Raw genomic sequence first — 12,080 nt, 5'->3', positions numbered from 1 at the left:
TTTTGCGGGACGGATAGAAGTTTTTATCGGTATTATTTTCGGGTGCATGCGACTTTTTGATCACTTGTTATTCTTTATTTAGGGAGCGGTGGTGACCAAAAAAATTGGGATTCTGTCGTCGTTTTTTATTGATTTTTTTTTTTTGGGGTGTTCATCGTGCGGGGAAAATAACATTACAGTTTTATAGTTGGGGTCGTTACGAACGCGGTGATACCAGATATGTGTACTTTTTTAACGTGTTAATTTTTTTTCTATAATAAAAGACTTATTATAGGAAAAAAAGCATTTGTGTTTATATAACTTTTATTTTTACACTTTTTTTTAAAACATTTTTATTACTTTTTTTTACTTTTTTTACTTGTCCCACTAGGGGACACTCAGACTTGCAGCTTTGATCGCTGCTAGAGTACATTACACTACACACGTAGTGTGATGTACTCTAACTGACATGACTGTCACACTGACAGGAAGCAGAGGAGGAACGGCCGGAGGCTGTTCCTCCGAGGCTTCCGTACATGGCAACCCGGAGGTCATTATCTGTCCTCCGATTGCCGTGACAAGCATCGCTAGCCCCCACGATCACTTTGTGGGGGCTGCCGATGTGCTTCAAACCACTTAAATGCGGCGACGGCAATCCGTCGCCTCACTTAAGGGGTTAACTGCCGAAAGCAGCGGCGATGGTCCGCTGTCCAGCGAGACTGATGTCTCAGCTGTCTAGGACAGCTGTCAGCGCGCGTCGGTCACTCTGTGTTTACACAGAGTGACAGTTTGAAATGCGGACGAAAATGCACGTCCTGGTGCGGGAACTAGCAGCCGACCAGGACGTGCATTTTCGTCCTTGGTCGTGAAAGGGTTAAATTACATATTAAATTTGTTTGGGTCATTGCGGTCACGGAAATACCATATGTGTACTTTTTATTTTTATTTTACACCATTACTAATAAACACTTTTTATGGAATAAAGTTTATTTTTTTACTGTAATTTTTATCAATTTTTATTTCGCATTTATTGCTTATTTTATTAGTTCCACTAGGGAACTTTACTCTGCGATCTTTAGATCGCTGCTATAATGCTTTGGTATACTTAGGCAATAATGCTCTGGTATACTCTGGAATGTCCTATTACGCACATAACCAGGGCAGACCTGCAGGCTTTTATCAGCCCCTCGGCTGCAATGACACCCAATCAGAGGCATGCGATTGGATTTGCGGGCCGCCGACTGGTGAGCGAGGGAGTTCTATCCCTCTGTAAACTATTTACCGCGGCATTTAGCGGGTTAAGCGGCTGCGATCTAAATAAACTTCAATCGCTACCGTTGGAGCACGAGCCCTGCTGTCGTCAGACAGCCGAGCCCCGGCTGCAGTACTTGGTCTGGGCCGCTGTGAAAAGGTGACGGCCTAGCCTAAGGCCCTTTAGTGACCGCGTATAATTGGTCACTAAGGGGTTAAGCTAAGTCAACCTCGCGGTGGTATTACAGAAGGCAAAAGATGTATAGCTAGTGACACCGAATGTATTTTTATATTGGTGTTTGTTTTTTTTTTGTCTTTTACTACTTTTGTAAATTGTTTTTTTTTTTTGTTTTTGTTTTTTGAAAAGTTCATTTTTGTAATTTTCTGAGACCATAACTTTATTTTAGAATGTTTTTTTTTTTTTTTGCCCCTTACACAGTCCAATTTTTCCAATCTGGCGTGTCACTGTGTGGTAATAACTTTGGAATGCTTTCACCTATCTAAGCGATTCTGAGATTTTTCGTGACACATAGTACTTTTAACAAAACGTAAAATAGATCAACCGAAATGTAAAAGCAAAGTAATTCAAATTTTCACTTTAAATTTTGGATTTTTTTCAAGACATTCAGTCATAACACAGAAAATAGTTAATAATTAACATCTCTCATATGTCTACTTTGTTGGCGGTTTTTTTTTGGGGGGGGGGGGTGAAGGGTGCGTTTAACTGCCTTTTTTTATATTTTTAGGATTTTAGAAGGCTTATAACTTTAGCAGCAATTAGTCGAATTTTCAATCAAATTTCCAAATCCTACTTTTTTTTTCTAAATGACTAATACAGTTGACATTGAGGGGCCTATAAAATAGAACCCCATTTTAGAAACTGCACTCCTCACACATGCAAAACGGTGTTTCGTTTAGTTAGCCCTTTAGGTGTTTCACAAGAATTCAAGCAAAGTGGAGGAAGTTTCTAGACTCTATTTATTTGTTTTTTTAAAGATTTTCCATTTTAATCCATTTTTTTTCCTATATACAAACCTCTATTACCCTGATTCTGCAGTTTGTAGGAATATTCCATATGTAGCCCTAGTGCGCCACTAAAATACAGTGCTCTGAAATAAAGAACCACCTAATGGATGTTAGGGCCTTGATTTTATTAGGACATTTTTCAGGCACAATTTCGCATTTATGGAGCTCCTAAATTACTAGTACAATGGAATCTCCCAAAAAGTGACCCCCATTTTGGAAACTACACCCCTCAAGGAATTTATCTAGGGGTGTATTAAGCATTTGGACTCCACAGGCGGTTTATAGACATTTTCATGTTAACCGCTTCCCGACCGCCCACAAAAAATTCATGTCGGCGCTTGCTGGGCTCTGCAGCGCCGATGTGAATTCACGGCGGGTGTTAAAAGCGCGATCGGGTGTCTTAGAGTACCCCGGACACCCGGATCGCGTTGTTAACCCCTGCCTCTGGTCCCAGAGACCTCATTGGTTCAGGTCCTAATCATGTGATCGCAGGGAAAGTTTGTTGCAGCAACAAACATTCCCGTTTTTTTGCTATAACAAACTTTCCCAGGGACCGATTGCGGGTGCTGCCATCGGTTGGTCATGGCAAAACCGGAGGCCATACAACGGCATCCGGGTCTGACATGCACGGACGCTTATGAGGACCAGCCAGAGGTTGGTCCTCATAGGCTTTCCTGTCAGTGTGACTCTCCGCGTCACACTGACAGCTGCTATAATACATTACGGTGTAATGTATTATAAACTATCAGTGCTGTAGGTCTTCAAGTAAAAAAATAAAAGTGTAAAAGTAAGTTAAGTTCCAAAACCCAAAAATGCTTTTTTTTCCCCTAGAAGTCCTTCATTATAGGGAAAAAATGAAACCGCTAAAGTACACATTTGGTATCACTGCGACCCAAACCATAAAAATATAGTACTTTTCCCGCACGGTGAACACCGCAAAAAAAATTATTAAAAAACCATGCCAAAATCCCTTTTTTTGGTCACCACCCGCCCAAAATATAGAATAAAAAGTTATCAGAATGTCACATATACCCCAAAATAGTATCGCTAAAAACTACAACCCGTTGCGCAAAAAACAAGCCCTTACACAGCTTTTTTTGACTGAAAAGGAAAAAAGTTATGGCTCTCAGAATATTGTGACACAAAAAACAAATTATTTTATAAAAAAACTGATTTTTATTTCACAAACGCTACAAAACATTAAAAAAAATTATATACATATGGTATCACCGTAATCTTATCGACACGCAGAGTAAATGAAAATGTCATTTATAGTGCACGGTAAACACATTAAAAAATTTGTTAGAATTTGTTTTGTTTTTTGTTTTTTTTGTCAGCTTCCTTGCCCAAAAAAATCACATGTACCCCAAAATGGTACCAATAAATACTACAGATTGTCCCGCAACAAATAAGCCCTCACACAGCTCCGGTGGAGAAAAAATAAAGTTCTGGCTCTCAGAATATAGCGAAAGAAATTGTGCAGAGCGTTCCAAAGCAGATAAGACTAGGCACCGTTTATCAGTGCGACACTGGCCACACATCTGCGGATTATTATTTATTTACCCCATTATTATACCCTCTTATGCCCTGATGTACTCCGCACAGATTACATATGCCCCCACATTATAAACTGAAATACCAGCAAAACCCCAAACAGAACTACCATGCAAAATCTGCGCTCCAAAAGCCAAATGGTGCTCCCTCGCTTGAGCCCTACAGCGTGTTCAAACACCAGCTTACATCCACATGTGACATTTTATACCCGGGAGAAACCGCTCAACGTTGTATGAGGTATTGGTGTTCTGTGGCACAAACTGGGCACAACATATTGTACATTAAAGGGAAGGTGTCACGAAAAATTTTTTTCTTTATAGGTTATTGCTTTTAGTATGTTAAAATAAATGTTATTTATTTGTTTTTGTGTTTTTACTTTTTTCTTTCTTTTACTTCTTTATGGGGGCTGCCATTTTTTTTCCCCTCTCTGTATGTCGATTAACGACACATACAGAGATGGAATACGGCACATACATCCCCATAGAGAATGCGAACGGGAAGCCGCTCCCACACAGTCCAAAAGGAAGGTCTTCGGCAGAGCGACATACGGTGCCATTTTCATGTGGTCCAGAAGCCGCGGCCGGACAGTAAGATGACTACTTCCGGTCGCGGCTTCCGTCCATATGTTCAGAAGCAAGGACAGGGAGCGGAGGCAGCGGCAGGAGCAGGTAAGTTATGTTTGTGTATGTGATGTGTGTGTTTGTTATACGGTGTGATTACCACTGTACCTAATCCTCCTACACTGTGCATTCGCTCAAAAAATGGCGGCACACAGTGTAGGAGGTTCGAACATTCAACCCCCTCCTTTCTCCTGGCACTAGCCAGGATTAAGGAGGGGGGATTGTTTGAGCACACTAGAGCGAGTGTGTCTTCTCCAATTTTGCAGCATAAAGCAATGAGGTTGCTTTACCACATGCCAATGCTGCAATTTTGGGAATTGCTCCCTCTAGTGACCAGCACATGGAAATGTTATAAATTAGAATCTAATTTATAATATTTCCTGACTTGTGAAAAAATTAGAACAATGTGTCATTTATATACTATCTGTTTAACTAAAAAAAAAAAAAAAATTCTAGCGACCACATTCCCTTTAAAATGGCATATCAGTGGAAAATTGCCATTTTCACTTTGCACCATCCACTATATATATAGATATAGATGGAGCGGGCTCATGCGCTGAGCCTGCTCCATATGCAAAATTGTTTCCTGTAAAGTGGCCTTAAAGTGAACCTGTCACCAGCATTTCACTTATTAAACCAGCAATACCTGGTGATAGTGGGTGAAAAATCTTTTTTTATGTAACCTATAATTATCCTCTAAGTAGGCTCTACCTTTTTAAGTATTTTGTTTTTCAGTGTTCATGTGCCATTACCTCCTTACTTTTGATTGACCACACACACACACACACACAATCCTGCGCTTGCACATTGATCTGGTGCGCGTTCATCTTGGGACACCATAGCGGTGCATGCACATTAACTAGATTTGAGGCTCGAACGAAGCAGACAAATGAGACGAGATTTCAGTAGTCAGGGTGGTCTAGTTTTCGGAGGATAAGAGGAGTGAAGGAAACTGCAGAATTACCATAGAAGGTGCAAAATGTTTTCAGACCGTTTACGGTCGAAGGAGGATTTTAGGAGAGGAGATAATGCAAATGAACTTTTGACAGCGATGGCTGAGCGTTCAATAGGTGAAATGCTGGTGACTGGTTCCCTTTAACCCCTTCCCACTGCAGCCACTTGTGCATTTTTTTTCTCTCAATTTGAATCTGCTTTTGAAACCGTTATATCACACACTATTTACTAATTAACAATTCCCATATGTCTACTTTATGTTGGCATAAATTATTATTTTTTTTAAATCCTTTTATTTTTCTAAAGTTACAAGGCTTAAAGTTTAGCAGAAATTTCTCACACTTTCAAGAATTTCAAAGGCCTATTTGTTTAGGGACCAGTTCAGTGCTGAAGTGGCTTTGAGGGGCCTATATATTAGAAACCCCCATAAACTACCCCATTTTAAAAACTGCACCCCTCAAGTATCTTAAAGGGAATGTGTTAGCAAAAAATGTATTTTTTTTTTAGTTAAACAATTAGTGTGTGGGTGATTAAACATTGTTCTAATTTTTTTTATTTTTTTCATGAGTCAGGAAATATTATAAATTAGATTCTAATTTATAATATTTCCCAGTGCTGGTCACTAGATGGAGCAATTCCCAAAATTGCAGCATTGCATGTGGTAAAGCAACCACATTGCTTTATGCTGCAAAATTGGGAAAAACTCACTCGCTCTAGTGAGCTCTCAGAATCTCCCCTCTCCTTTATCCTGGCTAGTGCCGGGAGAAACGAGGGGATTGAACGGTCAAACCTCCTACACTGTGTGTCGCCATTTTTTGAGCTAACACACAGTGTAGTAGGTTTATATACAGTAGTAAACACACACTGAAACACGAACATACATAGAAGTCGCCGCCGCTCCCTCCGGTCCGTCCGCTCCGTCTGCTGCCGCTGCTCCATGTGCACAAGTACGGAAGCCGCGACCGGAAGTAGTAATCTTACTGTCCGGCCGCGACTTCCGGTCCACAGGAAAATGGCGCCGGACGGCGCGCAGTTCAACTTGGACTTTGTGTGAGCGGCGCATGCGCCGTTCCCACACAGACGGCGTACAACATAGTGGATGGAACGGGCCCCGTTCGCATTCACTATGGGACTGGGGCTGCCGTATTCCATGTCTGTATGTGTCGTTAATCGACACATACAGAAATGGAGTAAAAAATGGCAGCTCCCATAGGGAAGAAAAAGTGTAAAAATAAAAAAAAGTAACACACAAACACACAAATAAATATAAAAGTTTTTAATAAAAGACTAAAATCAAACTGATGTTAAAAAAAATATTTTCGTGACACTATTCCTTTAAAACAGCATTTAGAAAGTTTCTTAACCTTTTAGGTGTTGCACGGGTTTTACCAGAGAAACACAAATCAATATTGTCCAGATTCTGTTTTTTTTTTTTTGTTTTTTTTTGTGTTTTTTTTTTTAGAATTCTCCCACATGTGGCCCTTGTGTGGTAATTGACAAACACCGGCCTCAGAAGCAGAGAAGCACCTAGTGAATTTTGGGGCCTTCTTTTTATTCGATTATATTTTAGGCACTATGTCAGGTTTGAAGAGGTCTTGTGGTGCCAAAACAAAGAAGGAAAAAATAATTTCCACTAGGAATAAAGGTGAAAAAGCCCCCTAACATTTGTAAAGCAATTTCTTCAGAGTATGGAAACACCCCATATGTGGTCATGAACCGCTATTTGGGCACATGGCAGGTCTCGGAAGAGAAGGAGCACTATTTGGCTTTTTTTAGCACAAATTATGCTAGATTCGTTTCTTAGGAACCATGTCGCTTTTGAAAAGCCCCAAAGTATGGTTGGGCAATTAATAAAAAAAAAACCCAGAAAACAAAATTCAGTTCAATTAACGGACTTCCTCATTTGCATCTGTTTTTCAATTTAAAAAAATAAAATTTAATCAATTTCCCCCCTGTTTAAACTGTATCTGCATCTTCAGGATGCAGATACCGTTGAGTCCAATGGTAGAGCAGGGAGCCGTAAGATCCCTGCTGTACCGTTCACTATGTATCGCCGGACGCGAGGCAGTGGCATTGTCGCGCTTTTCTGCACAAAGCCGCACAGACCGGAAGAGCAGAGGGATCTCCTCCACTTGTCGTTGGAATGGGGTTACGTGAGTGCGTATAATATTGGGGCTGTGTGGGGGCAGCTATATGGGGCATTATACTATCTGAAAGGGCAGCTATGGGGCATTATACTGTGTGTGGGGGAGCTATGGGGGCTTTGTATTGTGTGGGAACAGTGTCGGGTTATATACAGTAGTATACAGCAGGCTCGGGATAAATATTCAGTGGAGTGACATTCAAAAAGGTGTGGCCTAAACCGTTCATTAATCTTAATCGAGGTTACATGTTCAATTAATCGTGATTTTGTTTTAGGTCCTAGCCTAAGTGACTCCTTTTGGGAAACTACACCCCTTGAGGTATTCATCTAGGGGTGTAGTGAGAATTTTGACCCCATAGGTGTGTGTTCGATTTTTCGAGTTGGACAGTGGGGAAAAAAAAATTCCCAATAAGATGTAGATTTAGCTTAAAAGTTAATTTCCTCTACAAATGTTGGGGTTCTTTTTCTTCTGTATTTAAGAAACTTCTCGAGTATGGCAATACCCCATATGTTGTCATAAACGGCTGCCTGGGCACATGGCAGGGCTCAGAAGGGAAGGAGTGCCATTAGCTTTTGGAGTGCAGATATTGCTGGATTGGTCATGGGGAGCTGTGTGGCCAAAAGAGTGGACCCCCCCCCCCCCCCCCAAAAAAAAGTGACCTTAATTTGGAAACTACAGCCCTCAAGATATTCACCTAGGGGTGTATAGTGAGCATTTTAACCCCACAGGTGTTTTTCAGAAATTAGTGTGCACGCGATGTTGCGGAGTGAAAATGTCAACTTTTCCACAGATATGCCATCTCCGTGTCAAATATGTTGTGCCCAGCATGTGCCACTGGAAACACACCCCAAAATTTAAGCGGGTTCTCCCTGGTATGGCGATGCCATATATGTGGAAGTAATCTGCTGTTTGGGCACAGCAGGGAAGGAGCGCCATTTGGCTTTTGGAGCGCAGATTTTGCTTGGTGGTTTTGTTTGAAATACCATTAAAACTCAAGTTTATAATGTTGGGGCATATGTAAGCTGGGCAGAATACATCCGGACGTTATCAGGTGGTATAATGGGGTAAAAAAAAATAAATATTTTGCGCTTTGAAGCAATCCTTTATGCACAGGCCAGTGTCTCACTGATAAATGGTGTCCTTTCTTGTCCCTCTTTTGGTACACACTCTACACTTTTGCAGTTTGGAGAATTTTACTGGGAAAGTTTTGTCCTGGTATAATATGGGCACCCTCGTTTCCAACTACGGTACTTTTTTATTTTTTCCTAAAAGTAGTGGTATGAGGGCTGCTTTTTTGTGGGGCGAGCTGTGGTTTTTATTGGTACCATTTTGGGGTACATGAGCATTTTTTTTATTTTTTACTCTATTTTGAGAGGCTTAGTGACTTGAAAAAAAGCAATTCCTGCAGTGTTTTTTTGTTTTTTTTTTAAAATGCTGCATTCAATCTGTATAATTTTGGCTTCGTTCACATCCGCGTCCGGGTTCAGTCAGACCTTTCCTTTTGGGGAACCCATGAACGGAAACCGTAGCTCTGCGTTTGCATTACTATTAATTTCAATGGTAATGCTTCCGTTGCTAGTGGTTTCCATCTGTCTCCGTTCCGTAAGGTTTCAGTTTTTTTTTTGTTTTTTTTGGCGGAATCAATAGGATATCACAAATCAATGGTAACACAAACGGAAAGCTATGGTACATTAAGAATTTTTTTTAGAAAATTGTTACATATCGCTTTAATTTTTATTAACATTGTTTTTGGGGAGGGAATTGGGGGGAAAAAAAACAAGGATTATTTTTCACATTTTAAATTTATGCTGTTCACTATACAGCATAAAAAATATTATGTTAACTGTTATTTTGTGTTATTATGGCAATATATTATAATTGTTTTAGGTTTTAAATTTTTTTTACTACTTTTGCACAATAAACACTTTTAATCCCTTAATGACTGGGCCTGAAAAGATCTTAATGACCAACTAAATTTCTCAGTTTTTACCTCTGCATTTCGGCAGCCATACATTTTTATTTGTTATTTTTTCCATTGACGTGGCCATATGAGGCTTTTTTAATTTTTTTTTTTTTTTTTTTTTTTTATGCGGGAGAAATAGTATTTTTTTTTTTTTTTTTTTCATAGTTTGGAGGTAGAAAAATTATTTTTACGGCGTGAATATAAGAAAGTGATTCTCTGCACTGTTTTTCTTTTACTTTTTATCCCATTCACGTTTCACAATAACCCGTTAGATTAATTCTTCAGGTTATTATAGTAGTTTAGATACCTAATGTGTAGGTTTTTTTTTGTTTTTATTTAGTGTAGGGGCAATAAAATATATTTTATGCAAAATAATACCCTTAATGGGATTTTAAAAAAAACACAAAAAAGGTCATGTCCACACGGCTTATTTTCAACCTTTTTTTTTTCGGGCCGAAAAATCGGTAGCCGAAATCCTCCAAACATCTGCCCATTGATTTCAATGGAAAAACTGCTTTCTGTTCAGACGGGCCATTTTTTTTTACGTGGCTGTTTTTGAAAAACTGCTGCGAAAAACTGCATGTCACTACTTGGGACGTTTTTGGAGCAGTTTTTCATTATAGACTATAGAAAACGGCTGTGAAAAATGCAGCGATAATCGCAAGTGGCTTAAACATCTGAAAATCAGGAGCGATTTTTGCCTTGAGAACAGCTCCGTATTTTCAGAAGTTTTTGACTCCGCGTGTGAACATAGCCTAAGGGATAACATTTTATAACTTTTATTTTTTTACTTGTAATGTATTCGCATACTCCTGTATGCTAATACATCATACTGTGTCACTCTGACACAGGCTGCTCTTAGGTCAGCACAGTCTGCCCGAACAGTAGGCTTAATGAACAGACAGCCCTGGGGATCTACAGAGGGATTTCCCAGTGTTTGATCTAGTCATCGGAAACCTGGTGACGTGAGCAAAGTGGAGAGTTCCCTTTTGATCTCGCCGTGGTCACTGACCAAGGCGATCAAATGGTTAAACTGCTGGGGGTCCGAATTTTTTCCGACCCCAGTTGTATTTAATTTAGGGTGTCTCCTCCCTTGGTCAGACCCCTTAAATGCTGCAGTCTCTTTTGTCTGCAGTATTTAAGTGGTAAAATGGCTGGGATCATCGGTTTCTCAGATCCTGGCCTTCGCAGCTGGAACCAAGTAATCTGCGTCAGCTGAATTTCTGCGGTGACCACATGGGCACAGCTTCCGTTCCCGTGCGATCAGCATCATGTGAATGAGGGAATGATACACTTTCTGTGACTTGCATGTTGAAGGGGTTACATTCCTACTCCCCTTAAGTAAAGACCTGACACAATTTTTTTTTTTTTTTTTTTTTTTTTCTTGTAAATTAAATGCAGAATAACATTCTGACTTTTTTTTAAATTTCTCACCCTGTTTTTTTTTTTTCTTCTTTAGGTATGGTCATTAGTCGACTTGGGCTTTTATGATCGCTAATTTATGTTTGCAACCTGCCATTTGATGGAAAGACCACAAGAATCTGCTATACAATATAAGCCTGATTTGTTCTTATACTTTCAATTTTATTTTCTAGTATATAAAAAGTACTCTTCCTTATATTCCAAATAAACATGGTGTACTGTTGTTTTTTTTTTTGTTTGTTCTTTCTTCTAGGTGCTTTTCTTTTCCCCCCTTAGGTGTTTTTTGACTAACAAAACAGTGTCAGGATTGTAAAGTCTGTTCACATATTTAGGCTCAAATGTGTTTTTGCGTCTGCAATTCAGCCGCAAAAATGCTTACTCATTTCTATGGGCCCATGCACACGACCGTGGTTTCCACAAAAAAATAGGACAAGTCATTTTATGGGCCACATTTGCGGTTCGGGCTACTAAGTCAATGCACATCTTGTATGTGCACGGTCCGTGATTGGGGATGACACTGGTCGTCTGTGCTGTAATCACATTTTTTTTTTTACTTTTTCACACAATCAGGAACTGGGGTTTGTCACTGCTTAAATTGGCCACCTTTCTTATTGTGCACAGGTCGTTTTTGTTTTTTTTTGTTTTTTTTTTGTAGCTGGGAGTTAGTTTCACAACAGCTGAGGGGCCACTGGTGTTGCTGACCACAGTTTTAGCATCTTTGGGAGTTTCATAAAGAGCCACCCTGGAAAAGTGGTTGCTTTGATTGGGTTCACGGGACACTTGTTCTGCCAATTGCTGTAGATTTTACATAAATGTGAGATGGGGATATTCCTTTTAAAGACCATGGACATAAGGGTATGTTCACACATAGCGTAAATACTGCAGATTTTATTGCAGAAAATCCACAGTGTATCACAGTAGTAGCAGAGTGGATGAGATAGGAACAAATCTGCAGGAAAAAAAAAAGCTGAAAAACGTTCATAAATTTCCTGCAGTATGTGTTTGGTTTAACTGCAGCATGTCAATTTATTCTTTGGCATCTCCTATTCTTTTGCAGGTTTCCTTTGAATTTAATCGGGTGGTACAAATTGCAAATGTTGTGTTTTTTTGTGGCACAGATGTGACTCCATTGCAAAAAAATGCAATTCAGGAAAAAAACCTAACTTT

The 12,080-nt window shown here is 39.7% G+C and overlaps 1 protein-coding gene across 2 annotated transcripts in view; it reads left to right on the top strand.

The window, feature by feature from the left end:
- RBX1 (ring-box 1) overlaps positions 1 to 11,136 on the top strand; it is a 58,758-nt gene extending 47,622 nt beyond the window's left edge. For both annotated transcript variants that reach the window (XM_075832280.1, XM_075832281.1), the window contains one exon: positions 10,951 to 11,136. In XM_075832280.1, the coding sequence (XP_075688395.1) occupies positions 10,951 to 10,989 (39 nt within the window). In that variant the 3' untranslated portion in view covers positions 10,990 to 11,136. The remainder of the gene's footprint in view (positions 1 to 10,950) is intronic.
- The last annotated feature ends 944 nt before the right edge of the window (positions 11,137 to 12,080 follow it).

This window comes from Rhinoderma darwinii, chromosome 7 (genome assembly GCF_050947455.1).
Source record: "Rhinoderma darwinii isolate aRhiDar2 chromosome 7, aRhiDar2.hap1, whole genome shotgun sequence".
In the NCBI taxonomy this organism is placed as follows: domain Eukaryota; kingdom Metazoa; phylum Chordata; class Amphibia; order Anura; family Rhinodermatidae; genus Rhinoderma; species Rhinoderma darwinii.
Note: the sequence above shows the minus strand (reverse complement) of the source record. Positions and strands in the feature narration are given on the sequence as shown.